The sequence below is a fragment of the Panulirus ornatus genome, chromosome 6 (assembly GCF_036320965.1).
Source record: "Panulirus ornatus isolate Po-2019 chromosome 6, ASM3632096v1, whole genome shotgun sequence".
In the NCBI taxonomy this organism is placed as follows: Eukaryota; Metazoa; Arthropoda; class Malacostraca; order Decapoda; family Palinuridae; genus Panulirus; species Panulirus ornatus.
The window spans coordinates 26,650,777-26,677,919 of NC_092229.1; the positions used below are offsets into that span (position 1 = coordinate 26,650,777).

At 41.9% G+C, this 27,143-nt stretch overlaps 1 protein-coding gene across 1 annotated transcript in view; it reads right to left on the bottom strand.

Moving 5' to 3' along the window:
* Window positions 1-27,143, bottom strand: part of LOC139749133 (sorting nexin-25-like) — a 455,484-nt gene that overhangs the window by 312,899 nt on the left and 115,442 nt on the right. The window contains 1 exon segment of the mRNA XM_071662758.1: window positions 9,156-9,218. Within this exon segment, the coding sequence (XP_071518859.1) occupies window positions 9,156-9,218 (63 nt within the window).

Consider the following 27,143-nt stretch of genomic DNA (forward strand, 5'->3'; position numbering starts at 1 on the left):
AAATAAAAAGAGCGTGGTTGAGAGAGAAGAAGAGGGTGTTTTGAAATGGTTTGGGCACATGGAGAGAATGAGTGAGGAAAGATTGACCAAGAGGATATATGTGTCGGAGGTGGAGGGAACGAGGAGAAGAGGGAGACCAAATTGGAGGTGGAAAGATGGAGTGAAAAAGATTTTGTGTGATCGGGGCCTGAACATGCAGGAGGGTGAAAGGAGGGCAAGGAATAGAGTGAATTGGAGCGATGTGGTATACAGGGGTTGACGTGCTGTCAGTGGATTGAATCAAGGCATGTGAAGCGTCCGGGGTAAACCATGGAAAGCTGTGTAGGTATGTATATTTGTGTGTGTGGACGTGTGTATGTACATGTGTATGGGGGGGGTTGGGCCATTTCTTTCGTCTGTTTCCTTGCGCTACCTCGCAATACGCGGGAGACAGCGACAAATAAAAAAAAAAAAAAAAAAAAAAAAAAAAAAAAAAAAATACATATATATATATATATATATATATATATATATATATATATATATATACATATATATATATATATTATTAGTGAAAGAGAAGAGAGAGGCATTTGGACGATTTTTGCAGGGAAAAAATGCAATTGAGTGGGAGATGTATAAAAGAAAGAGACAGGAGGTCAAGAGAAAGGTGCAAGAGGTGAAAAAGAGGGCAAATGAGAGTTGGGGTGAGAGAGTATCATTAAATTTTAGGCAGAATAAAAAGATGTTCTGGAAGGAGGTAAATAAAGTGCGTAAGACAAGGGAGCAAATGGGAACTTCAGTGAAGGGCACAAATGGGGAGGTGATAAAAGTAGTGGTGATGTGAGAAGGAGATGGAGTGAGTATTTTGAAGGTTTGTTGAATGTGTTTGATGATAGAGTGGCAGATATAGGGTGTTTTGGTCGAGGTGGTGTACAAAGAGAGAGGGTTAGGGAAAATGATTTGGTAAACAGAGAAGAGGTAGTAAAAGCTTTGCGGAAGATGAAAGCCGGCAAGGCAGCAGGTTTGGATGGTACTGCAGTGGAATTTATTAAAAAAGGGGGTGACTGTATTATTGACTAGTTGGTAAGGTTATTTAATGTATGTATGACTCATGGTGAGGTGCCTGAGGATTGGCGGAATGCGTGCATAGTGCCATTGTACAAAGGCAAAGGGGATAAGAGTGAATGCTCAAATTACAGAGGTATAAGTTCGTTGAGTATTCCTGGTAAATTATATGGGAGGGTATTGATTGAGAGGGTGAAGGCATGTACAGAGCATCAGATTGGGGAAGAGCAGTGTGGTTTGAGAAGTGGTAGAGGATGTGTGGATCAGGTGTTTGCTTTGAAGAATGTATGTGAGAAATACTTAGAAAAGCAAATGGATTTGTATGTAGCATTTATGGATCTGGAGAAGGCATATGATAGAGTTGATAGAGATCCTCTGTGGAAGGTATTAAGAATATATGGTGTGGGAGGCAAGTTGTTAGAAGCAGTGAAAAGTTTTTATCGAGGATGTAAGGCATGTGTACGTGTAGGAAGAGAGGAAAGTGATTGGTTCTCAGTGAATGTAGGTTTGTGGCAGGGGTGTGTGATGTCTCCATGGTTGTTTAATTTGTTTATGGATGGGGTTGTTAAGGAGGTAAATGCAAGAGTTTTGGAAAGAGGGGCAAGTATGAAGTCTGTTGGGGATGAGAGAGCTTGGGAAGTGAGTCAGTTGTTGTTCGCTGATGATACAGCGCTGGTGCCTGATTCATGTGAGAAACTGCAGAAGCTGGTGACTGAGTTTGGTAAAGTGTGTGAAAGAAGAAAGTTAAGAGTAAATGTGAATAAGAGCAAGGTAATTAGGTACAGTAGGGTTGAGGGTCAAGTCAATTGGGAGGTAAGTTTGAATGGAGAAAAACTGGAGGAAGTAAAGTGTTTTAGATATCTGGGAGTGGATCTGGCAGCGGATGGAACCATGGAAGCAGAAGTAGATCATAGGGTGGGGGAGGGGGCAAAAATCCTGGGAGCCTTGAAGAATGTGTGGAAGTCGAGAACATTATCTCGGAAAGGAAAAATGAGTATGTTTGAAGGAATAGTGGTTCCAACAATGTTGGATGGTTGCGAGGCGTGGGCTATGGATAGAGTTGTGCGCAGGAGGATGGATGTGCTGGAAATGAGATGTTTGAGGACAATGTGTGGTGTGAGGTGGTTTGATCGAGTAAGTAACGTAAGGGTAAGAGAGATGTGTGGAAATAAAAAGAGCATAGTTGAGAGAGCAGAAGAGGGTGTTTTGAAATGGTTTGGGCACATGGAGAGAATGAGTGAGGAAAGATCGACCAAGAGGATATATGTGTCGGAGGTGGAGGGAACGAGGAGAAGTGGGAGACCAAATTGGAGGTGGAAAGATGGAGTGAAAAAGATTTTGTGTGATCGGAGCCTGAACATGCAGGAGGGTGAAAGGAGGGCAAGGAATAGAGTGAATTGGATCGATGTGGTATACCAGGGTTGACGTCCTGTCAGTGGATTGAATCAGGGCATGTGAAGCGTCTGGGGTGAACCATGGAAAGCTGTGTAGGTATGTATATTTGCGTGTGTGGACGTATGTATGTACATGTGTATGGGGGTGGGTTGGGCCATGTCTTTCGTCTGTTTCCTTGCATATATACACATGTACATAATTCATACTGTCTGCCTTTATTCATTCCCATTGCCACCCTTCTACACATGAAATAACAACCCCCTTCCCCCGCATGTGTGCGAGGTAGGGCTAGGAAAGGACAACAAAAGCCACATTTTTTCACACTGTCTCTAGCTGTCATGTATAATGCACTGAAACCACAGCTCCCTTTTCACATCCAGGCCCCACAGAACTTCCTATGGTTTACTCCAGACGCTTCACATGCCCTGGTTCAATCCATTGACAGCACGTCGACCCCCGTATACTACATCGTTCCAATTCACTTTATTCCTTGCACACCTTTCACCCTCCTGCATGTTCAGGCCCCAATCACTCACAATCTTTTTCACTCCAACTTTCCACCTCCAATTTGGTCTCCCACTTCTTGTTACCTCCATCTCTGACACATATATCCTCTTGGTCAATCTTTCCTCACTCATTCTGTCCATGTGACCAAACCATTTCAAATCACCCTCTTCTTCTCTCTCAACCACACTCTTTGTATTACCACACATCTCTCTTACCCTTTCATTACTTGCTCGATCAAACCACTTCACACCACATATTGTCCTCAAACATCTCATTCCCAGCACATCCACCCTCCTTCGCACAACTCGATCTATAGCCCATGCCTCGCAACTATATAACATTGTTGGAACCACTATTCCTTCAAACATACCCATTTTTGCTTTTCAAGATAACGTTCTCCACTTCCACACATTCTTCAACGCTCTCAGAACTTTCTCCCCCTCCCCCATCCCATGATTCACTTTCGCTTCCATGGTTCCATCCGCTGCCAAATCCACTCACAGATATCTAAAACACTTCACATCACCAGTTTTTCTCCATTCAAACTTACTTCCCAATTGACTTGTCCCTCAACCTCAATGTGCCTAATAACTTTGCTCTTATTCAAATTTACTCTCAGCTTTCTTCTTTCACACATTTCACCAAACTCAGTCACCAACTTCTGTAGTTTCTCACACGAATCAGCTACCAGCGCTGTATCATCAGCGAAAAACAACTGACTCACTTCCCAAGCTCTCTCATCCACAACAGACTCCATACTTGCCCCTCTTTCCAAAACTCTTGCATTTACCTCCCTAACAACCCCATCCATAAACAAATTCAACAACAATGGAGATATCACACACCCCTGCCGCAAACCATCATTCACTGAGAACCAATCACTTTCCTCTCTTCCTAGATGTACACATGCCTCACACCCTTGATAAAAACTTTTCACTGCTTCCAACAACTTGCCTACCACACCATATATTCTTAATAACTTCCACAAAGCATCTCTATCAACTCTATCATATGCCTTCTCCAGATCCATAAATGCTACATACAAATCCATTTGCTTTTCTAAGTATTTCTCAACTACATTCTTAAAGCAAATACCTTATCCATACATCCTCTACCACTTCTGAAACCACACTGCTCTTCCCCAATCTGATGCTCTGTACATGCCTTCACCCTCTCAATCAATACTCTCCCATATAATTTTCCAGGAATACTCAACAAACTTATACCTCTGTAATTTGAGCACTCACTTTTATTGCCTTTGCCTTTGTACAATGGCACTATGCAAGCATTCTGCTAAATCTCAGGCACCTCACCATGTGTCATACATATATCAAATAACCTTACCAACCAGTCAACAATACAGTCACCCCCTTTTTTAATAGATTCCACTGCAATACCATCCAAACCCGCAGCTTTTCCGGCTTTCATCTTCCGCAAAGCTTTTACTACCTCTTCTCTGTTTACCAAGTCATTTTCCCTAACCCTCTCACTTTGCACACCACCTCGACCAAAACACCCTATATCTGCCACTCTATCATCAAACACATTCAACAAACCTTCAAAATACTCACTCCATCTCTTTCTCACAATACCACTACTTATTATCACCTCCCCATTAGCCCCCTTCACTGATGTTCCCATTTGTTCCCTTGTCTTACGCACTTTATTTACCTCCTTCCAAAACATCTTTTTATTCTCCCTAAAATTTAATGATACTCTCTTACCCAAACTCTCATTTGCCCTCTTTTTCACCTCTTGCACCTTTCTCTTGACCTTCTGCCTCTTTCTTTTATACATCTCCCACTCATTTGCATTATTTCCCTGCAAAAATTGCCAAATGCCACTCTCTTGTCTTTCACATCCCACCACTTACTATCCTTTCTAAGCTGCCCACCTCCCACGCTTCTCATGCCACAAGCATCTTTTGCGCAAGCCATCACTTCTTCCCTAAATACATCCCATTCCTCCCCCACTCTCCTTGTGTCCTTTGTTCTAACCTTTTTCCATTCTGTATTCAGTCTCTCCTGGTACTTCCTCACACAAATCTCCTTTTCAAGCTCACGTACTCTCACCATTCTCTTTACCCCAACATTATCTCTTCTTTTCTGAAAACCTCTACATATCTTCACCCTCGCCTCCACAAGATAATGATCAGACATCCCTCTAGTTGCACTTCTCAGCCCACTGACATGCAAAAGTCTCTCTTTTACGCGCCTATCAATTAACACGTAATCCAATAACACTCTCTGGCCATCTCTCCTACTTACATGTGTATACTTATGTATATCTCTCTTTTTAAACCAGATATTCCTAATCACCAGTCCTTTTTCAGCACATAAATCTACAAGCTCTTTACCATTTCCATTTACAACACTGAACACCCCATGTGCACCAATCATTCCCTCAACTGCCACATTACTCACCTTTGCATTCAAATCACCCATCACTATAACCCGGTCTCGTGCATCAAAACTACCAACACACTCACTCAGCTGCTCCCAAAACACTTGCCTCTCATGATCTTTCTTCTCATGCCCAGGTGCATAGGCACCAATAATCACCCATGTCTCTCCACCCACTTTCAGTTTTACCCATATCAATCTAGAGTTTACTTTTTTACACTCTATCACATACTCCCACCACTCCTGTTTCGGGAGTAGTGCTACTTCTTCCCTTGCTCTTGTCCTCTCACTAACTCCTGACTTTACTCCCAAGACATTCCCAAACCATTCTTCCCCTTTATCCTTGAGCTTCATTTCACTGAGAGATAAAACATCCAGGTTCCTTTCCTCAAACATACTACCTATCTCTCCCTTTTTCTCATCTTTACATCCACACACATTTTGACACCCCAATCTGAGCCTTCGAGGAGGATGAGCACTCCCTGCGTGACCCCTTCTTCTGTTTCCCCTTTTAGAAAGTTAAATACAAGGAGGGGAGGATTTCTAGCCCCCCGCTCCCGTCCCCTTTAGTCAACTTCTACGGCACGTGAGGAATGCACTCTGCATCCCAACATAAGGTAGCCCTCCAAAACCTTTGGCTTATATATGATTAAAAAAGGATATGAAAAATGCCTATGAATACCATAAGATAATATCACAGCATCTGAACCTTGTCTACATATAAAATTTCAAGATCAAACATCAAACATATAGATTCTGATTTAATAAACATGTGTGTAAAAACTTTAAACACCAACATATACATGGTACATGCATTTCAGCAGCATATCAAAAAACTCACATATGTAATAGTATGACAAAGATTAGATAACTTATTACTGAGTACATCTGTAAAACACAACATAAATCATTCATTATTAAATTGATTAAAGCATCCTCAAAACACAGAGCTGTATGTTTTCAGTCCTACGTTGTTTATGTACTAACAGACTACAGCACTTTTAAATTTTTAGCACAAATTTTGAGGAATATACAGCGCTGGTGGCTGATTCATGTGAGAAACTGCAGAAGCTGGTGACTGAGTTTGGTAAAGTGTGTGGAAGAAGAAAGTTAAGAGTAAATGTGAATAAGAGCAAGGTTATTAGGTACAGTAGGGTTGAGGGTCAAGTCAATTGGGAGGTGAGTGTGAATGGAGAAAAACTGGAGGAAGTGAAGTGTTTTAGATATCTGGGAGTGGATCTGGCAGCGGATGGAACCATGGAAGCGGAAGTGGATCATAGGGTGGGGGAGGGGGCGAAAATTCTGGGGGCCTTGAAGAATGTGTGGAAGTCGAGAACATTATCTCGGAAAGCAAAAATGGGTGTGTTTGAAGGAATAGTGGTTCCAACAATGTTGTATGGTTGCGAGGCGTGGGCTATGGATAGAGTTGTGCGCAGGAGGATGGATGTGCTGGAAATGAGATGTTTGAGGACAATGTGTGGTGTGAGGTGGTTTGATCGAGTAAGTAACGTAAGGGTAAGAGAGATGTGTGGAAATAAAAAGAGCGTGGTTGAGAGAGCAGAAGAGGGTGTTTTGAAGTGGTTTGGGCATATGGAGAGGATGAGTGAGGAAAGATTGACCAAGAGGATATATGTGTCGGAGGTGGAGGGAGCAAGGAGAAGAGGGAGACCAAATTGGAGGTGGAAAGATGGAGTGAAAAAGATTTTGTGTGATCGGGGCCTGAACATGCAGGAGGATGAAAGGAGGGCAAGGAATAGAGTGAATTGGAGCGATGTGGTATACCGGGGTTGACGTGCTGTCAGTGGATTGAATCAAGGCATGTGAAGCGTCTGGGGTAAACCATGGAAAGCTGTGTAGGTATGTATATTTGCGTGTGTGGACGTATGTATATACATGTGTATGGGGGGGGTTGGGCCATTTCTTTCGTCTGTTTCCTTGCGCTACCTCGCAAACGCGGGAGACAGCGACAAAGTATAAAAAAAAGAAAAAAAGAAAAAAAAAAAATACAATGTGATGGAAAAACTCAAGAGAAAGAGAAATGTTTTTCTACCACTGTGGCACTTTTGCAATGCATGCAGTAAAGAGAAATTAAAAGGCTCTTTGCATAAATGTGGTTTGTTCAGCATAAGGGCTACTAAAAGTATTTCCTCTGTGATGCACTGGAGGAGAGATTAGCATATTCTCCGGCTGGAAATGCACTATAATGATGCTCAAGAAATATTTTTTGGTACAAGCAGGTCATCTACATTTATTCATGTGAAGTGGTAGAATTCCCAAGTCCCAAAGATTTGTATTTCCATAACCAGCTGATGAACTATAATCCCATCCTCTGTTGGAAGCATCCACCTAAACCTGAAGGTCCAGGGGTGAGTAATGCAAGGGTCAAGTGGACTGTTAAATTATTTGAGTTGACCACAATAGAAACCATTTACTTTGTGTCCCAGGCAATTGCTACAAAAGGGCTCTCTTAAAAGCTGGGAAATGAGAGATGACTGGTTGAGTATTATCTCTTTTTCAGCAAATGAAAACAATATTTATATACACCAACCAGTCCTGGTTCAATAACTCACCTCTGTGTCATGTTGTTGATGTACTTGGTATGGAATTTGTGAGTTCTGCATTCATGTCTATTTTAGGCTCAAACATAGTTACTCAAAAGAAGGTTCCTGCAACTGCAGAAGAGTAATAGACATTGCTATGACCAGCAAGTTGAGTCTATTATGCATGATGGCAAATAAACCACCCTGCATGAAAGAAAGGAAATCCTTTGGATACTCTAGCTCAGACAAGGCTCCAAGTAATATGAACTAAATAGGCTTGAAGACTGGCAGAAAAGACAGTGCACACAACACTTCCTCAAAATGCACCTGATGTCCACTTAGGAAAGATCTTTAAAAAGTCCATAAGTTGCACATGAGCCACTCCTTCAAAGACGTCCAAAACAGTTTAACTTTTGAGTTAAAAAGTTGTACAAAAAAGGGGACTTTGTAACTACCTTTGTAATCTCTGACTGGATTCAAGCTAAGATACAGCCAAATTTTCCCCAAGTAAGATGGTCCTGACTTTTTGCAGTCTCTGTTGTTTCATGTTCAAACCTTACTTTCATACATCTCATTTCATTTAGTTTTTCAAAGTCAAAAAGCCAATTGTTTCTAAAGTAGTTGCCTTAAGTGGTCTGTATCACTCCTGAGGTAACTAAAGACTACTTCTACAGCTGGTATAAGAGTGGTGCCCCCCAGTGTAGGCAAAGAGTTGGTGGATTCTCTTTTGAACTCCTTAGGTTCTCTTGGCTAGCTTATATCAAATGTGATCTGGACATGCAGAGGTAATCAGTCTGGTATCTTATTCATGTCTAATGCATTTAGAAGTTATATGAAGAAAAACTATACAGAAATCTCTTTTGCTATTTTTCTTTTAAGAATGATAATACTTCATGAATAAAGTGCAGTTTGCTAACAAAGGGATTAGAAATCTATTAGCTCCCAAGAACCATGGTAATCATCACAATCTTACCCATGCTTAACCTGCCTAGCACTCATGAACAAACCTTTTTCTCTGAACTACAAACACAGCATCCTGAAGTCCATGTAAATTTGCAAATCATCATATGATTTAACCTAGGTTTAAAAGTAATGAAATTCATCTATTTCACATGTCACTTTTCTATAGAATTATAAAATATTACTTCAATAAGCTACCATCAGTCCAAGAAACCCATAGCCATACTGGCCCTTTACAAAGGAAGAAGCATTTAGACAGCAATTAGGCTAAGCTGCACAGTGATGCAAGAAAGTATGCCCTCACCTTATCCTGAGCATTTCCTCCTTGCTTTCAGAGGCAAAAACCAACTCTAAGAAGTTGTCAAAGCTGATAAATAAAAACAAAATTTTCAGCAGGTCACAGACTACTATTAAAACAAAATTTGATAGTATACTGCCAGAGGCAATAGCAGAACATCATAGCCATTACATAAATAAGAAATAAAGTGCACTGAAAGAGGGGACATAACTGCCCTTTTCAAATGAATAAGAAAATAAAGTGATATTGAAATTCAAAAAAATATCAAGTTCCATGTTACATCTTCTTCTTAGGTGCTTTTTAATCAAACCTTTGGTACCTTTTCTCAGAGTCTTCATTATGCAATACTTTACTACTCTTACCTCTGAAGAAACTGTCTCTACAAGTCAGAAGATTTGATATTTCCCATGAAAGATTAATGGAACTTTCCTATTCAGAAATAAAATCCTAGAGGCAGTATGAATGATCACATTTCAACCCTTAAATGCTCAGTGACTTAAGAAATTGAACACTAAAAATAACCTTCAAATTTTGTTTCCTACTACAAAATAAAAGAAACACATGTAAAAGTAAAGGATATGTACAAAAGAGTAAGCTAACACACCTTACATGGCTGTAGTAAAGCTGAAATATTTTCTTTTATTAGATGAGATGGCATGGCAACTGAATGCCCTAAAAGGCCATCTCATCCATGCTAAATGGAGAGGTCTGTGGGGCCTGGATGTGGATAGGAAGATGTAGTTTCGGTGCATTATACATACCACCTAGAGACTGAGTGTGAATGAATGTGGTCTTTTTTGTCTGTTTTTCTTGGCGCTGCCTTGCTGAAGCAGGGGGTAGCAATGCTGTTTCCTATAGGACAGGGTGGTGACAGGAATGGATGAAGGCAAGCAAGAATGAATATGTACATGTGTATATATGTAGATGTATGTGGATGTATATATATATTTTTTTTTTTTTTTGCTTTGTTGCTGTCTCCCGCGTTTGCGAGGTAGCGCAAGGAAACAGACGAAAGATATGGCCCAACTCACCCCCATACACATGTATATACATACGTCCACACACGCAAATATACATACCTACACAGCTTTCCATGGTTTACCCCAGACGCTTCACATGCCTTGATTCAATCCACTGACAGCACGTCAACCCCGGTATACCACATTGATCCAATTCACTCTATTCCTTGCCCTCCTTTCACCATCCTGCATGTTCAAGCTCCGATCACACAAAATCTTTTTCACTCCATCTTTCCACCTCCACTTTGGTCTCCCACTTCTCCTCGTTCCCTCCACCTCCGACACATATATCCTCTTGGTCAATCTTTCCTCACTCATTCTCTCCATGTGCCCAAACCATTTCAAAACATCCTCTTCTGCTCTCTCAACCACGCTCTTTTTATTTCCACACATCTCTCTTACCCTTACGTTACTTACTCGATCAAACCACCTCACACCACACATTGTCCTCAAACATCTCATTTCCAGCACATCCATCCTCCTGCGCACAACTCTATCCATAGCCCACGCCTCGCAACCATACAACATTGTTGGAACCACTATTCCTTCAAACATACCCATTTTTGCTTTCTGAGATAATGTTCTCGACTTCCACACATTCTTCAAGGCTCCCAGAATTTTCGCCCCCTCCCCCACCCTATGATCCACTTCCGCTTCCATGGTTCCATCCGCTGCCAGATCCACTCCCAGATATCTAAAACACTTCACTTCCTCCAGTTTTTCTCCATTCAAACTCACCTCCCAATTGACTTGACCCTCAACCCTACTGTACCTAATAACCTTGCTCTTATTCACATTTACTCTTAACTTTCTTCTTTCACACACTTTACCAAACTCAGTCACCAGCTTCTGCAGTTTCTCACATGAATCAGCCACCAGCGCTGTATCATCAGCGAACAACAACTGACTCACTTCCCAAGCTCTCTCATCCCCAACAGACTTCATACTTGCCCCTCTTTCCAAAACTCTTGCATTTACCTCCTTAACAACCCCATCCATAAACAAATTAAACAACCATGGAGACATCACACACCCCTGCCGCAAACCTACATTCACTGAGAACCAATCACTTTCCTCTCTTCCTACACGTACACATGCCTTACATCCTCGATAAAAACTTTTCACTGCTTCTAACAACTTGCCTCCCACACCATATATTCTTAATACCTTCCACAGAGCATCTCTATCAACTCTATCATATGCCTTCTCCAGATCCATAAATGCTACATACAAATCCATTTGCTTTTCTAAGTATTTCTCACATACATTCTTCAAAGCAAACACCTGATCCACACATCCTCTACCACTTCTGAAACCACACTGCTCTTCCCCAATCTGATGCTCTGTACATGCCTTCACCCTCTCAATCAATACCCTCCCATATAATTTACCAGGAATACTCAACAAACTTATACCTCTGTAATTTGAGCACTCACTCTTATCCCCTTTGCCTTTGTACAATGGCACTATGCACGCATTCCGCCAATCCTCAGGCACCTCACCATGAGTCATACATACATTAAATAACCTTACCAACCAGTCAACAATACAGTCACCCCCTTTTTTAATAAATTCCACTGCAATACCATCCAAACCTGCTGCCTTGCCGGCTTTCATCTTCCGCAAAGCTTTCACTACCTCTTCTCTGTTTACCAAATCATTTTCCCTAACCCTCTCACTTTGCACACCACCTCGACCAAAACACCCTATATCTGCCACTCTATCATCAAACACATTCAACAAACCTTCAAAATACTCACTCCATCTCCTTCTCACATCACCACTACTTGTTATCACCTCCCCATTTGCACCCTTCACTGAAGTTCCCATTTGCTCCCTTGTCTTACGCACTTTATTTACCTCCTTCCAGAACATCTTTTTATTCTCCCTAAAATTTAATGATACTCTCTCACCCCAACTCTCATTTGCCCTTTTTTTTCACCTCTTGCACCTTTTTCTTGACCTCCTGTCTCTTTCTTTTATACATCTCCCACTCAATTGCATTTTTTCCCTGCAAAAATACCTGGTTTAAAAAGCGAGATATACATAAGTATACTTATGTAAGTAGGAGAGATGGCCAGAGAGCTTTATTGGATTACGTGTTAATTGACAGGCGCGCGAAAGAGAGACTTTTGGATGTTAATGTGCTGAGAGGTGCAACTGGAGGGATGTCTGATCATTATCTTGTGGAGGCTAAGGTGAAGATTTGTATGGTCTTTCAGAAAAGAAGAGTGAATGTTGGGGTGAAGAGGGTGGTGAGAGTAAGTGAGCTTGGGAAGGAGACCTGTGTGAGGAAGTACCAGGAGAGACTGAGTACAGAATGGAAAAAGGTGAGAACAATGGAAGTAAGGGGAGTGGGGGAGGAATGGGATGTATTTAAGGAATCAGTGATGGATTGCGCAAAAGATGCTTGTGGCATGAGAAGAGTGGGAGGTGGGTTGATTAGAAAGGGTAGTGAGTGGTGGGATGAAGAAGTAAGAGTATTAGTGAAAGAGAAGAGAGAGGCATTTGGACGATATATACATATATATATATTTTTTTTTTTTTTTTTTTTTTCTTTTATACTTTGTCGCTGTCTCCCGCGTTTGCGAGGTAGCGCAAGGAAACAGACGAAAGAAATGGCCCAACCCCCCCCCCCCATACACATGTACATACACACGTCCACACACGCAAATATACATACCTACACAGCTTTCCATGGTTTACCCCAGACGCTTCACATGCCTTGATTCAATCCACTGACAGCACGTCAACCCCTGTACACCACATCGCTCCAATTCACTCTGCTCCTTGCCCTCCTTTCACCCTCCTGCATGTTCAGGCCCCGATCACACAAAATCTTTTTCACTCCATCTTTCCACCTCCAATTTGGTCTCCCTCTTCTCCTCGTTCCCTCCACCTCCGACACATATATCCTCTTGGTCAATCTTTCCTCACTCATTCTCTCCATGTGCCCAAACCATTTCAAAACACCCTCTTCTGCTCTCTCAACCACGCTCTTTTTATTTCCACACATCTCTCTTACCCTTACGTTACTTACTCGATCAAACCACCTCACACCACACATTGTCCTCAAACATCTCATTTCCAGCACATCCATCCTCCTGCGCACAACTCTATCCATAGCCCACGCCTCGCAACCATACAACATTGTTGGAACCACTATTCCTTCAAACATACCCATTTTTGCTTTCCGAGATAATGTTCTCGACTTCCACACATTTTTCAAGGCTCCCAAAATTTTCGCCCCCTCCCCCACCCTATGACCCACTTCCACTTCCATGGTTCCATCCGCTGACAGATCCACTCCCAGATATCTAAAACACTTCACTTCCTCCAGTTTTTCTCCATTCAAAATCACCTCCCAATTGACTTGACCCTCAACCCTACTGTACCTAATAACCTTGCTCTTATTCACATTTACTCTTAACTTTCTTCTTCCACACACTTTACCAAACTCAGTCACCAGCTTCTGCAGTTTCTCACATGAATCAGCCACCAGCGCTGTATCATCAGCGAACAACAACTGACTCACTTCCCAAGCTCTCTCATCCCCAACAGACTTCATACTTGCCCCTCTTTCCAAATCTCTTGCATTTACCTCCCTAACAACCCCATTCATAAACAAATTAAACAACCATGGAGACATCACACACCCCTGCCGCAAACCTACATTCACTGAGAACCAATCACTTTCCTCTCTTCCTACACGTACACATGCCTTACATCCTTGATAAAAACTTTTCACTGCTTCTAACAACTTGCCTCCCACACCATATATTCTTAATACCTTCCACAGAGCATCTCTATCAACTCTATCATATGCCTTCTCCAGATCCATAAATGCTACATACAAATCCATTTGCTTTTCTAAGTATTTCTCACATACATTCTTCAAAGCAAACACCTGATCCACACATCCTCTACCACTTCTGAAACCGCACTGCTCTTCCCCAATCTGATGCTCTGTACATGCCTTCACCCTCTCAATCAATACCCTCCCATATAATTTACCAGGAATACTCAACAAACTTATACCTCTGTAATTTGAGCACTCACTCTTATCCCCTTTGCCTTTGTACAATGGCACTATGCACGCATTCCGCCAATCCTCAGGCACCTCACCATGAGTCATACATACATTAAATAACCTTACCAACCAGTCAACAATACAGTCACCCCCTTTTTTAATAAATTCCACTGCAATACCATCCAAACCTGCTGCCTTGCCGGCTTTCATCTTCCGCAAAGCTTTTACTACCTCTTCTCTGTTTACCAAATCATTTTCCCTAACCCTCTCACTTTGCACACCACCTCGACCAAAACACCTATATCTGCCACTCTGTCATCAGACACATTCAACAAACCTTCAAAATACTCATTCCATCTCCTTCTCACATCACCACTACTTGTTATCACCTCCCCATTTACGCCCTTCACTGAAGTTCCCATTTGCTCCCTTGTCTTACGCACCCTATTTACCTCCTTCCAGAACATCTTTTTATTCTCCCTAAAATTTAATGATACTCTCTCACCCCAACTCTCATTTGCCCTTTTTTTCACCTCTTGCACCTTTCTCTTGACCTCCTGTCTCTTTCTTTTATACTTCTCCCACTCAATTGCATTTTTTCCCTGCAAAAATCGTCCAAATGCCTCTCTCTTCTCTTTCACTAATACTCTTACTTCTTCATCCCACCACTCACTACCCTTTCTAAACAGCCCACCTCCCACTCTTCTCATGCCACAAGCATCTTTTGCGCAATCCATCACTGATTTCCTAAATACATCCCATTCCTCCCCCACTCCCCTTACTTCCATTGTTCTCACCTTTTTCCATTCTGTACACAGTCTCTCCTGGTACTTCCCCACACAGGTCTCCTTCCCAAGCTCACTTACTCTCACCACCTTCTTCACCCCAACATTCACTCCTCTTTTCTGAAAACCCATACTAATCTTCACCTTAGCCTCCACAAGATAATGATCAGACATCCCTCCAGTTGCACCTCTCAGCACATTAACATCCAAAAGTCTCTCTTTCGCACGCCTGTCAATTAACACGTAATCCAATAACGCTCTCTGGCCATCTCTCCTACTTACATAAGTATACTTATGTATATCTCGCTTTTTAAACCAGGTATTCCCAATCATCAGTCCTTTTTCAGCACATAAATCTACAAGCTCTTCACCATTTCCATTTACAACACTGAACACCCCATGCATACCAATTATTCCCTCAACTGCCACATTACTCACCTTTGCATTCAAATCACCCATCACTATAACCCGGTCTCGTGCATCAAATGCAAGAGTTTTGGAAAGAGGTGCAAGTATGAAGTCTGTTGGAGATGAGAGAGCTTGGGAAGTGAGTCAGTTGTTGTTCGCTGATGATACAGCGCTGGTGGCTGATTCATGTGAGAAACTGCAGAAGCTGGTGACTGAGTTTGGTAAAGTGTGTGGAAGAAGAAAGTTAAGAGTAAATGTGAATAAGAGCAAGGTTATTAGGTACAGTAGGGTTGAGGGTCAAGTCAATTGGGAGGTGAGTTTGAATGGAGAAAAACTGGAGGAAGTGAAGTGTTTTAGATATCTGGGAGTGGATCTGGCAGCGGATGGAACCATGGAAGCGGAAGTGGATCATAGGGTGGGGGAGGGGGCGAAAATTCTGGGAGCTTTAAAGAATGTGTGGAAGTCGAGAACATTATCTCGGAAAGCAAAAATGGGTATGTTTGAAGGAATAGTGGTTCCAACAATGTTGTATGGTTGCGAGGCGTGGGCTATGGATAGAGTTGTGCGCAGGAGGATGGATGTGCTGGAAATGAGATGTTTGAGGACAATGTGTGGTGTGAGGTGGTTTGATCGAGTGAGTAACGTAAGGGTAAGAGAGATGTGTGGAAATAAAAAGAGCGTGGTTGAGAGAGCAGAAGAGGGTGTTTTGAAGTGGTTTGGGCACATGGAGAGAATGAGTGAGGAAAGATTGACCAAGAGGTGGAGGTGGAGGGAACGAGGAGAAGAGGGAGACCAAATTGGAGGTGGAAAGATGGAGTGAAAAAGATTTTGTGTGATCGGGGCCTGAACATGCAGGAGGGTGAAAGGAGGGCAAGGAATAGAGTAAATTGGAACGATGTGGCATACCGGGGTTGACGTGCTGTCAGTGGATTGAATCAAGGCATGTGAAGCATCTGGGGTAAACCATGGAAAGCTGTGTAGGTATGTATATTTGCGTGTGTGGACGTATGTATATACATGTGTAAGGGGGGGGGTTGGGCCATTTCTTTCCTCTGTTTCCTTGCGCTACCTCGCAAACGCGGGAGACAGCGACACAGTATAATAAATAAATATAAATATATATATATATATATATATATATATATATATATATATATATATATATATATATATATAAAATTATATATATATATATATATATATATATATATATATATATATATATATATATATATATATATATATATATATATATTTTTTTTTTTTTCTTTTTTTATAGGTTTTTTGAAGGTTTGTTGAATGTGTTTGATGATAGAGTGGCAGATATAGGGTGTTTTGGTCGAGGTGGTGTGCAAAGTGAGAGGGTTAGGGAAAATGATTTGGTAAACAGAGAAGAGGTAGTGAAAGCTTTGCGGAAGATGAAAGCCGGCAAGGCAGCAGGTTTGGATGGTATTGCAGTGGAATTTATTAAAAAAGGGGGTGACTGTATTGTTGACTGGTTGGTAAGGTTATTTAATGTATGTATGACTCATGGTGAGGTGCCTGAGGATTGGCGGAATGCGTGCATAGTGCCATTGTACAAAGGCAAAGGGGATAAGAGTGAGTGCTCAAATTACAGAGGTATAAGTTTGTTGAGTATTCCTGGTAAATTATATGGGAGGGTATTGATTGAGAGGGTGAAGGCATGTACAGAGCATCAGATTGGGGAAGAGCAGTGTGGTTTCAGAAGTGGTAGAGGATGTGTGGATCAGGTGTTTGCTTTGAAGAATGTATGTGAGAAATACTTAGAAAAGCAAATGGATTTGTATGTAGCATTTATGGATCTGGAGAAGGCATATGATAGAGTTGATAGAGATGCTCTGTGGAAGGTATTAAGAATATATGGTGTGGGAGGAAAGTTGTTAGAAGCAGTGAAAAGTTTTTATCGAGGATGTAAGGCATGTGTACGTGTAGGAAGAGAGGAAAGTGATTGGTTCTCAGTGAATGTAGGTTTGCGGCAGGGGTGTGTGATGTCTCCATTGTTGTTTAATTTGTTTATGGATGGGGTTGTTAGGGAGGTAAATGCAAGAGTTTTGGAAAGAGGGGCAAGTATGAAGTCTGTTGGGGATGAGAGAGCTTGGGAAGTGAGTCAGTTGTTGTTCGCTGATGATACAGCGCTGGTGGCTGATTCATGTGAGAAACTGCAGAAGCTGGTGACTGAGATTGGTAAAGTGTGTGGAAGAAGAAAGTTAAGAGTAAATGTGAATAAGAGCAAGGTTATTAGGTACAGTAGGGTTGAGGGTCAAGTCAATTGGGAGGTGAGTTTGAATGGAGAAAAACTGGAGGAAGTGAAGTGTTTTAGATATCTGGGAGTGGATCTGTCAGCGGATGGAACCATGGAAGCGGAAGTGGATCATAGGGTGGGGGAGGGGGCGAAAATTCTGGGGGCCTTGAAGAATGTGTGGAAGTCGAGAACATTATCTCGTAAAGCAAAAATGGGTATGTTTGAAGGAATAGTGGTTCCAACAATGTTGTATGGTTGCGAGGCGTGGGCTATGGATAGAGTTGTGCGCAGGAGGATGGATGTGCTGGAAATGAGATGTTTGAGGACAATGTGTGGTGTGAGGTGGTTTGATCGAGTGAGTAACGTAAGGGTAAGAGAGATGTGTGGAAATAAAAAGAGCGTGGTTGAGAGAGCAGAAGAGGGTGTTTTGAAGTGGTTTGGGCACATGGAGAGAATGAGTGAGGAAAGATTGACCAAGAGGATATATGTGTCGGAGGTGGAGGGAACGAGGAGAAGAGGGAGACCAAATTGGAGGTGGAAAGATGGAGTGAAAAAGATTTTGTGTGATCGGGGCCTGAACATGCAGGAGGGTGAAAGGAGGGCAAGGAATAGAGTGAATTGGAGCGATGTGGTATACCGGGGTTGACGTGCTGTCAGTGGATTGAATCAAGGCATGTGAAGCGTCTGGGGTAAACCATGGAAAGCTGTGTAGGTATGTATATTTGCGTGTGTGGACGTATGTATATACATGTGTATGGGGGGGGGGTGGGCCATTTCTTTCGTCTGTTTCCTTGCGCTACCTCGCAAATGCGGGAAACAGCGACAAAGTATAAAAAAAAAAAAAAAAAATATATATATATATATATATATATATATAGAAAGCGACTAGAGGGGACGGGAGCGGGGGGCCAGAAATCCTCCCCTCCTTGTATTAACTTTCTAAAATGGGAAACAGAAGAAGGAGTGACGCGGGGAGTGCTCATCCTCCTCGAAGGCTCAGAGTGGGGTGCCTAAATGTGTGTCGATGTAACCAAGATGTGAAGAAAGGAGAGATAGGTAGTATGTTTGAGGAAAGGAACCTGGATGTTTTGGCTCTGAGTGAAACGAAGCTCAAGGGTAAAGGGGAAGAGTGGTTTGGGAATGTCTGGGGAGTAAAGTCAGGGGTTAGTGAGAGGACAAGAGCAAGGGAAGGAGTAGCAATACTCCTGAAACAGGAGTTGTGGGAGTATGTGATAGAGTGTAAGAAAGTAAATCCTCGATTAATATGGGTAAAACTGAAAGTTGATGGAGAGAGGTGGGTGATTATTGGTGCATATGCACCTGGGCATGAGAAGAAGGACCAAGAGAGGCAAGTGTTTTGGGAGCAGCTGAATGAGTGTGTTAGTGGTTTTGATGCACGAGACCGGGTTATAGTGATGGGTGATTTGAATGCAAAGGTGAGTAATGTGGCAGTTGAGGGAATAATTGGTATACATGGGGTGTTCAGTGTCGTAAATGGAAATGGTGAAGAGCTTGTAGATTTATGTGCTGAAAAAGGACTGATGATTGGGAATACCTGGTTTAAAAAGCGAGATATACATAAGTATACTTATGTAAGTAGGAGAGATGGCCAGAGAGCGTTATTGGATTACGTGTTAATTGACAGGCGTGCAAAAGAGAGACTTTTGGATGTTAATGTGCTGAGAGGTGCAACTGGAGGGATGTCTGATCATTATCTTGTGGAGGCTAAGGTGAAGATTTGTATGGGTTTTCAGAAAAGAAGAGTGAATGTTGGTGTGAAGAGGGGGGTGAGAGTAAGTGAGCTTGAGAAGGAGACCTGTGTGAGGAAGTACCAGGAGAGACTGAGTACAGAATGGAAAAAGGTGAGGACAATGGAAGCAAGGGGAGTGGGGGAGGAATGGGATGTATTTAGGGAATCAGTGATGGATTGCGCAAAAGATGCTTGTGGCATGAGAAGAGTGGGAGGTGGGTTGATTAGAAAGGGTAGTGAGTGGTGGGATGAAGAAGTAAGAGTATTAGTGAAAGAGAAGAGAGAGGTATTTGGACGATTTTTGCAGGGAAAAAATGCAATTGAGTGGGAGATGTATAAAAGAAAGAGACAGGAGGTCAAGAGAAAGGTGCAAGAGGTGAAAAAAAGGGCAAATGAGAGTTGGGGTGAGAGAGTATCATTAAATTTTAGGGAGAATAAAAAGATGCTCTGGAAGGAGGTAAATAAAGTGCATAAGACAAGGGAACAAATACGAACATCAGTGAAGAGGCTAATGGGGAGGTGATAACAAGTAGTGGTGATATGAGGAGATGGAGTGAGTATTTTTAAGGTTTGTTGAATGCGTTTGATGATAGAGTGGCAGATATAGGGTATTTTGGTCGAGGTGGTGTGCAAAGTGAGAGGGTTAGGGAAAATGATTTGGTAAACAGAGAAGAGGTAGTAAAAGCTTTGCGGAAGATGAAAGCCGGCAAGGCAGCAGGTTTGGATGGTATTGCAGTGGAATTTATTAAAGAAGGGGGTGACTGTATTATTGACTGGTTGGTAAGGTTATTTAATGTATGTATGACTCATGGTGAGGTGCCTGAGGATTGGCGGAATGCGTGCATAGTGCCATTGTACAAAGGCAAAGGGGATAAGAGTGAGTGCTCAAATTACAGAGGTATAAGTTTGTTGAGTATTCCTGGTAAATTATATGGGAGGGTATTGATTGAGAGGGTGAAGGCATGTACAGAGCATCAGATTGGGGAAGAGCAGAGTGGTTTCAGAAGTGGTAGAGGATGTGTGGATCAGGTGTTTGCTTTGAAGAATGTATGTGAGAAATACTTAGAAAAGCAAATGGATTTGTATGTAGCATTTATGGATCTGGAGAAGGCATATGATAGAGTTGATAGAGATGCTCTGTGGAAGGTATTAAGAATATATGGTGTGGGAGGCAAGTTGTTAGAAGCAGTGAAAAGTTTTTATCGAGGATGTAAGGCATGTGTACGTGTAGGAAGAGAGGAAAGTGATTGGTTCTCAGTGAATGTAGGTTTGCGGCAGGGGTGTGTGATGTCTCCATGGTTGTTTAATTTGTTTATGGATGGGGTTGTTAGGGAGGTGAATGCAAGAGATTTGGAAAGAGGGGCAAGTATGAAGTCTGTTGGGGATGAGAGAGCTTGGGAAGTGAGTCAGTTGTTGTTCGCTGATGATACAGCGCTGGTGGCTGATTCATGTGAGAAACTGCAGAAGCTGGTGACTGAGTTTGGTAAAGTGTGTGAAAGAAGAAAGTTAAGAGTATTCCTTCAAACATACCCATTTTTGCTTTCCGAGATAATGTTCTCGACTTCCACACATTCTTCAAGGCTCCCAGGATTTTCGCCCCCTACCCCACCCTATGATTCACTTCCGCTTCCATGGTTCCATCCGCCGCCAGATCCACTCCCAGATATCTAAAACACTTTACTTCCTCAAGTTTTTCTCCATTCAAACTTACCTTCCAATTGACTTGACTCTCAACCATACTGTACCTAATAACCTTGCTCTTATTCACATTTACTCTTAACTTTCTTCTTTCACACACTTTACGAAACTCAGTCACCAGCTTCTGCAGTTTCTCACATGAATCAGCCACCAGCGCTGTATCATCAGTGAACAACAACTGACTCACTTACCAAACTCTCTCATCCACAACAAACTTCATACTTGCCCCTCTTTCCAAAACTCTTGCATTCACCTCCCTAACAACCCCATCCATAAACAAATTAAACAACCATGGAGACATCACACACCCCTCCTGCAAACCTACATTCACTGAGAACCAATCACTTTCCTCTCTTCCTGCACGTACACATGCCTTACATCCTCGATAAAAACTTTTCACTGCTTCTAACAACTTGCCTCCCACACCATATATTCTTAATACCTTCCACAGAGCATCTCTATCATCTCTATCATATGCCTTCTCCAGATCCATAAATGCTACATACAAATCCATTTCCTTTTCTAAGTATTTCTCACATACATTCTTCAAAGCAAACACCTGATCCACACATCCTCTACCATTTCTGAAACCACACTGCTTTTCCCCAATCTGATGCTCGGTACATGCCTTCACCCTCTCAATCAATACCCTCCCATAGAATTTACACTGTATATATATATATATATATATATATATATATATATATATATATATATACATTATTCTTTTTCAACGTATACACATATATATACATACAAAGACATATACATACATACACATGTACATAATTCATAGTTCCCGTCCTTATTCATTCTCGTCGCCACCCAGCCACACATGAAATGACAACCCCCTCCCCCACACGCACGTGAGGTAGCACTAAGTAAAGACAAGAAAGGCCACATTCGTTCACACTCAGCCTCTAGCTGTCATGTATGATGCACCAAAACCACAGCTCCCTTTCCACATCCAGGCCCCACAAAACTTTCCATGGTTTACCCCAGATGCTTCACATGCCCTGGTTCAATCCACTGACAGCACATCAACCCCGATATACCACATAGTTTCGGCATACCACATAGTTCCAATTCACTCTATTTATTGCAAGCCTTTCACCCTCCTGCATGTTCAGGCCTTGATTGCTCAAAACCTTTTTCACTCCATCCTTCCACCTCCAATTTGGTCTCCCACTTCTCCTCGTTCCCTCCACCTCTGACACATATATCCTCTTCATCATTCTTTCTTCACTTACTCTCTCCATGTGACCAAACTATATCAACATACCCTCTTCTGTGTTTGATAAGAGAGTGGCAGAAGTAGGGTGCTTTGGTCAGGGCAGTTTGCAAAGTGAGAGAGTCAGGGAGAGTGGTTTGGTGAAGAGAGAAAAGGTAGTGAAAGCCTTGTGGTACATGAAATCTGGCAGGCAGTGGGTTTGGATAGCATTGCAGTTAAACTTATTACAAAAAGGGGTGACTGTGTTGCTGATTGGTTGGTAAGGATATTTAATGTATGTATGGATCATAGTGAAGTGCCTGAGGATAGGTGGAATGCATGTATAGTGCCACAGTACAAAGGCAAAGGGGATAAAGGTGATTGTTCAAACTATAAGGCATAGGTTTGCTGAGTATTTCTGGAAAACTGTATGGGAGGGTATTGATTGAGAGGGTGAAGGCATGTACAGAGCATCAGACTAGGGAAGAGCAGTGTTGATTTCAGAAGTGGTAGAGGATGTGGGGATCAGGTGTTTGTTTTGAAGAACATGTGTGAGAAATACTTAGAGAGTATCTTAACACCACACTCCATCTCTGCACCCAATTTCCCCAGTTTTGCGTTCATCTCTCTTATTACTCCATCCATATATACATAAGGCCAAGGGGCATAATTGGATTACGTATTAATTGAAGGGCGTGTAAAAGAGAGACTTTTACATGTTAATGTGCTGAGAGGGGCAGCTGGAGGGATGCCCAATCACTATCTTGTGGAAGCAAAGGTAAAGATTTGTAGAGGATTTTAGAAAAGAAGAGAATGTTGGGGAGAAGAGAGTGGTGAGAGTAAGTGAGCTTGGAAAGGAGACTTGTGTGAGGAAGTACCATGAGAGATTGAGTGAAGAATGGCAAAAGGTGAGAGCAAATGATGTAAGGGGAGTGGGAGAGGAATGGGATGTATTTAGGGAAGCAGTGATGGCTTGTGCAAAAGATGCAAGTGGCATGAAAAAGGTGGGAGGTGGGTAGATTAGAAAGGGTAGTGAATGAGGGGATTAAGAAGTAAGATTGTTGGTAAAAGACAAGGGAGAGGCATTTGGACAATTTTTGCAGGAAAGTAGTGCAAAAATCTGGGAAAGTTATAAAAGAAAGTGGCATGATGTCAAGAGAAAGGTGCAAGAGATGAAAAAGAGGGCAAATGAGAGTTGGGGTGAGAGAGTATCAATGAATTTTAGGGAGAATAAAAAGGTGTTTTGGAAGGAGGTAAATAAAGTGCGTAAGACAAGAGAACACATGGGAACATTGGTGAAGGGGCAAATGGGGAGGTAATAACGAGTAGTGATGAAGTGAGAAGGAGATAAAGTGAATATTTTGAAGGTTTGCTGAATGTATCTGATGACAGAGTGGAAGATATAGGGTGTTTCGGTTAGGGTGGAGTGCGAAGTGTAGAAGAGGAAAGCCAGCAAGGAGGCAGGTTTGGATGGTATTGCAGTGGAATTTATCAAAAGAGGGGGTGACTGTGTTGTTAATTGGTTGGTAGGGATATTCAATGTATGTATGGATCATGGTGAAGTGTCTGAGGATTGGTGGAATGCATGCATAGTGCCATTCTACAAAGGCAAAGGGGATAAAGGTGAGTATTCAAATTACAGAGGTATAAGTATGTTGAGTATTCCTGGAAACACATATGGAAGGGTATTGATTGAGAGCATCAGATTGGGGAGGAGCAGCGTGGTTTCAGAAGTGGTAGAGGATGTGTGGATCAGTGTTTGCTTTGAAGAATGTTATGTGAGAAATACTTAGAAAAACAGATGGATTTGTACACAGCATTTATGGATCTGGAGAAGGCATATGATAGGGTGGATAGAGATGCTTTTTGGAAAGTTTTAAGAGTATATGGTGTGAGCGGTAAGTTGCCAGAAGCAGTGAAAAGTTTTAACCAAGGATGTAAGGCATGTGTATGAGTAGGAAGAGAGGAAAGTGATAGGTTCCCAGTGAATGTCGGTTTGTGGCAGGGGTGCATGATGTCTCCATGGTTGTTTAATTCGTTTATGGATGGGGTTGTTAGGGAGGTGAATGCAAGGGATTTGGAGAAAGGAGCAAGTATACAGTCTGCTCTAGATGAGAAGGCATGGGAGGTGAGTCAGTTGTTGTTCACTGATGATACAGCACTGGTGGCTGATTTAGGTGAGAAACTGCAGAAGTTGGTGACTGAGTTTGGTAAATCGTGAGAAAGAAGAAAGGTGTGAGTAAATGTGAATAAGAGCAAGGTTATTAGGTTCAGTAGGGTTGAGAGACAAGTTAATTGGGAGGTAAGTTTGAATGGAGGAAGTGAAGTGCTTTAGATATCTGGGAGTGGACTTAGCAGTGGATGGAACCATGGAAGCAGAAGTGGGTCACAGGGTGGGGGAGGGGGCGAAGGTTCTGGGAGCGTTGAAGAATGTGTGGAAGGCGAGAATGTTATCTCGGAGCAAAAATGGGCACATTTGAAGGATTAGTAATTCCATCAATGTTATATGGTTGTGAGACATGGGCTATAGATACGGCTGTGTGGAGAAGGGTGGATGTATTGGAAATAAAATGTTTGAGGACAATATGAAATGTGAGGTGGTTTGATCAAGTAAGCAATGAAAGGGTAAGAGAGATGTGTGGTAATAAAAAGAGTGTGGTTGAGAAAGCAGAAGAGAGTGTGTTGAAATGGTTTGGACACATGGAGAGAATGAGTGAAGAGAGACTGACAAAGAGCATATATGTGTCAGAAGTAGAGGGAAGAAGGAGAAGTGGGAGACCAAATTGGAGGTGGAAGGATGGAGTGAAAATGATTTTGAGTGATCGGGGCCTGAACATACGAGAGGGTGAAAGGTGTGCAAGGAATAGAGTGAATTGGAATGATGTGGTATACCGGGGTGGACGTGCTGTCTGTGGATTGAACCAGGGCATGTGAAGCATCTGGGGTAAACCATGGAAAGGTCTGTGGGGCCTGGATGTGGAAAGGGAGCTGTGGTTTCACTGCATTACACATGATAGCTAGAGACTGAATGTGAACGTATGTGGTCTATTTTGTCTGTTCCTGGCGCTACCTCACTGGGAGGGGGATGCTTTTTCATGTGTGGCAGGGTGGCGATGAGAATGGATGAGAGGAGCAAGTATGAATATGTACATGTGTATATGTCTGTGTAGGTATATGTATGAATATGGTGAAATGTATATGTATGTATATGTGCATGTGTGGGCATTTATGCATATACATGTGTATGTGGGTGGGTTGGGCCATTCCTCCTCTGTTTTCTTGCGCTACCTTGCTAACGTGGGAGATGGCGGTTATGTATAATAGAAGAAAACATTTATTTATTCTATTATACTTAATCACCATCTCAATGTCAAAAAGCAACACTGACATCACACAGCCCTGCCTCACACCCACATTTACACTGAAACTTTTGCTCAACTCTCCATCCACTCTTACACATGCCTTTGCCCTTCAAAAGAAGGCTTTCACACCATCAAACAGTTGTCCTCCTGAACCCATTTATCCTGAACACATCCTATAAAGCAATCCATTCGACTGTCATACACTTTTCCAGAACCATAAAAGCTGCAGATAACTTCTTACATTTCATTAAATACTTTTCCACAGCCATCTTTAATACAAAAATCTGATCCAAACATCCCCTATCTTCCCTTATTCTGCATTTAGCCACTTCCATCACTCTATCAATGAACATTCTTGCATACACTTTTCCTGGCAAAACAGACATATTCCCCTACAATCGCTACATACATCCTTTGCACCTTTTCTTTTGAACATAGGAACAACAAGAGCCTTCACTCAATCCTTTGGCACATCCTTCTGCTAAATTACATAACAGATGCATTCACTCTATCACACTTTTTACATACCTTTTTTGCTGTAGGTCCTTGCACTTGTATCCTCTTCCTTCAATCCTCCATACTTATGCATGTAACAGCTACTGCCTCCCCTTCTCCCACATTCATCAGTTCTTCAAAATATAATCTCCATCTTCCTCTCCCTTCCTACTCTTGATTCAGACACTGCCTCTCATTACTTCTGACAACATTTCTACTCTTACATCCATCTCTTTCCTTTTTTGCCTCCTTCCAGTACAGTTTCTTATTATCCCAAAACTTTTCACTTAACTTTCTTCCATAATCTTCATATACTCTTCCTTTGCTTTCTTCTATCAGTTTCCTAACATTGCACTTACATATCTTAAATTCTTCCCTTCTTTGCTTTAACTTCCCCTGGTACATTCCTGCTGAGAAATCTAACATATGCCTTTTTCTTCTCTTCTACAGCATTTCTAATCTCTTTAGTATACCATGCATTGCCCTTTTTATTCCTATATCTCACAACCTCATATCCAACTACTAATTCTACAACCATTCATATTTTTTCTCTAAACATTTAAGCATCTCATTTACACATGGCTTCATCTCCATATTCACTGCACTTCCATTTAAGCTTTCAGTTACCTTCCTTTCATTTTTATCTCTACATTTTTTTGAGATTCATCTTCTTGCTTGCCAATACTTTTACCTCTCCATTCTTCCTTACTCCATACCTCCACTCTCCCAGATCCTAATCCCCCACAAGAATTGTGAAATAGTTTGAGTCTCCAAAGAATCCTCTCACAACTCTAACATCTAGCATGGCCTTTCTCAATCTTTCATCCACTGCCCCATAGTCAATCAAAGCCTTTTGCTCTTCTCTTCCATCATTCTTCATCCATGTATACCTGTGGATCATCTTTCGCTGAAAATAGGTGTTTGAAAGAAATAAACCCCTCTCAGCACAAATATCCACAAAACAACTTCCATTC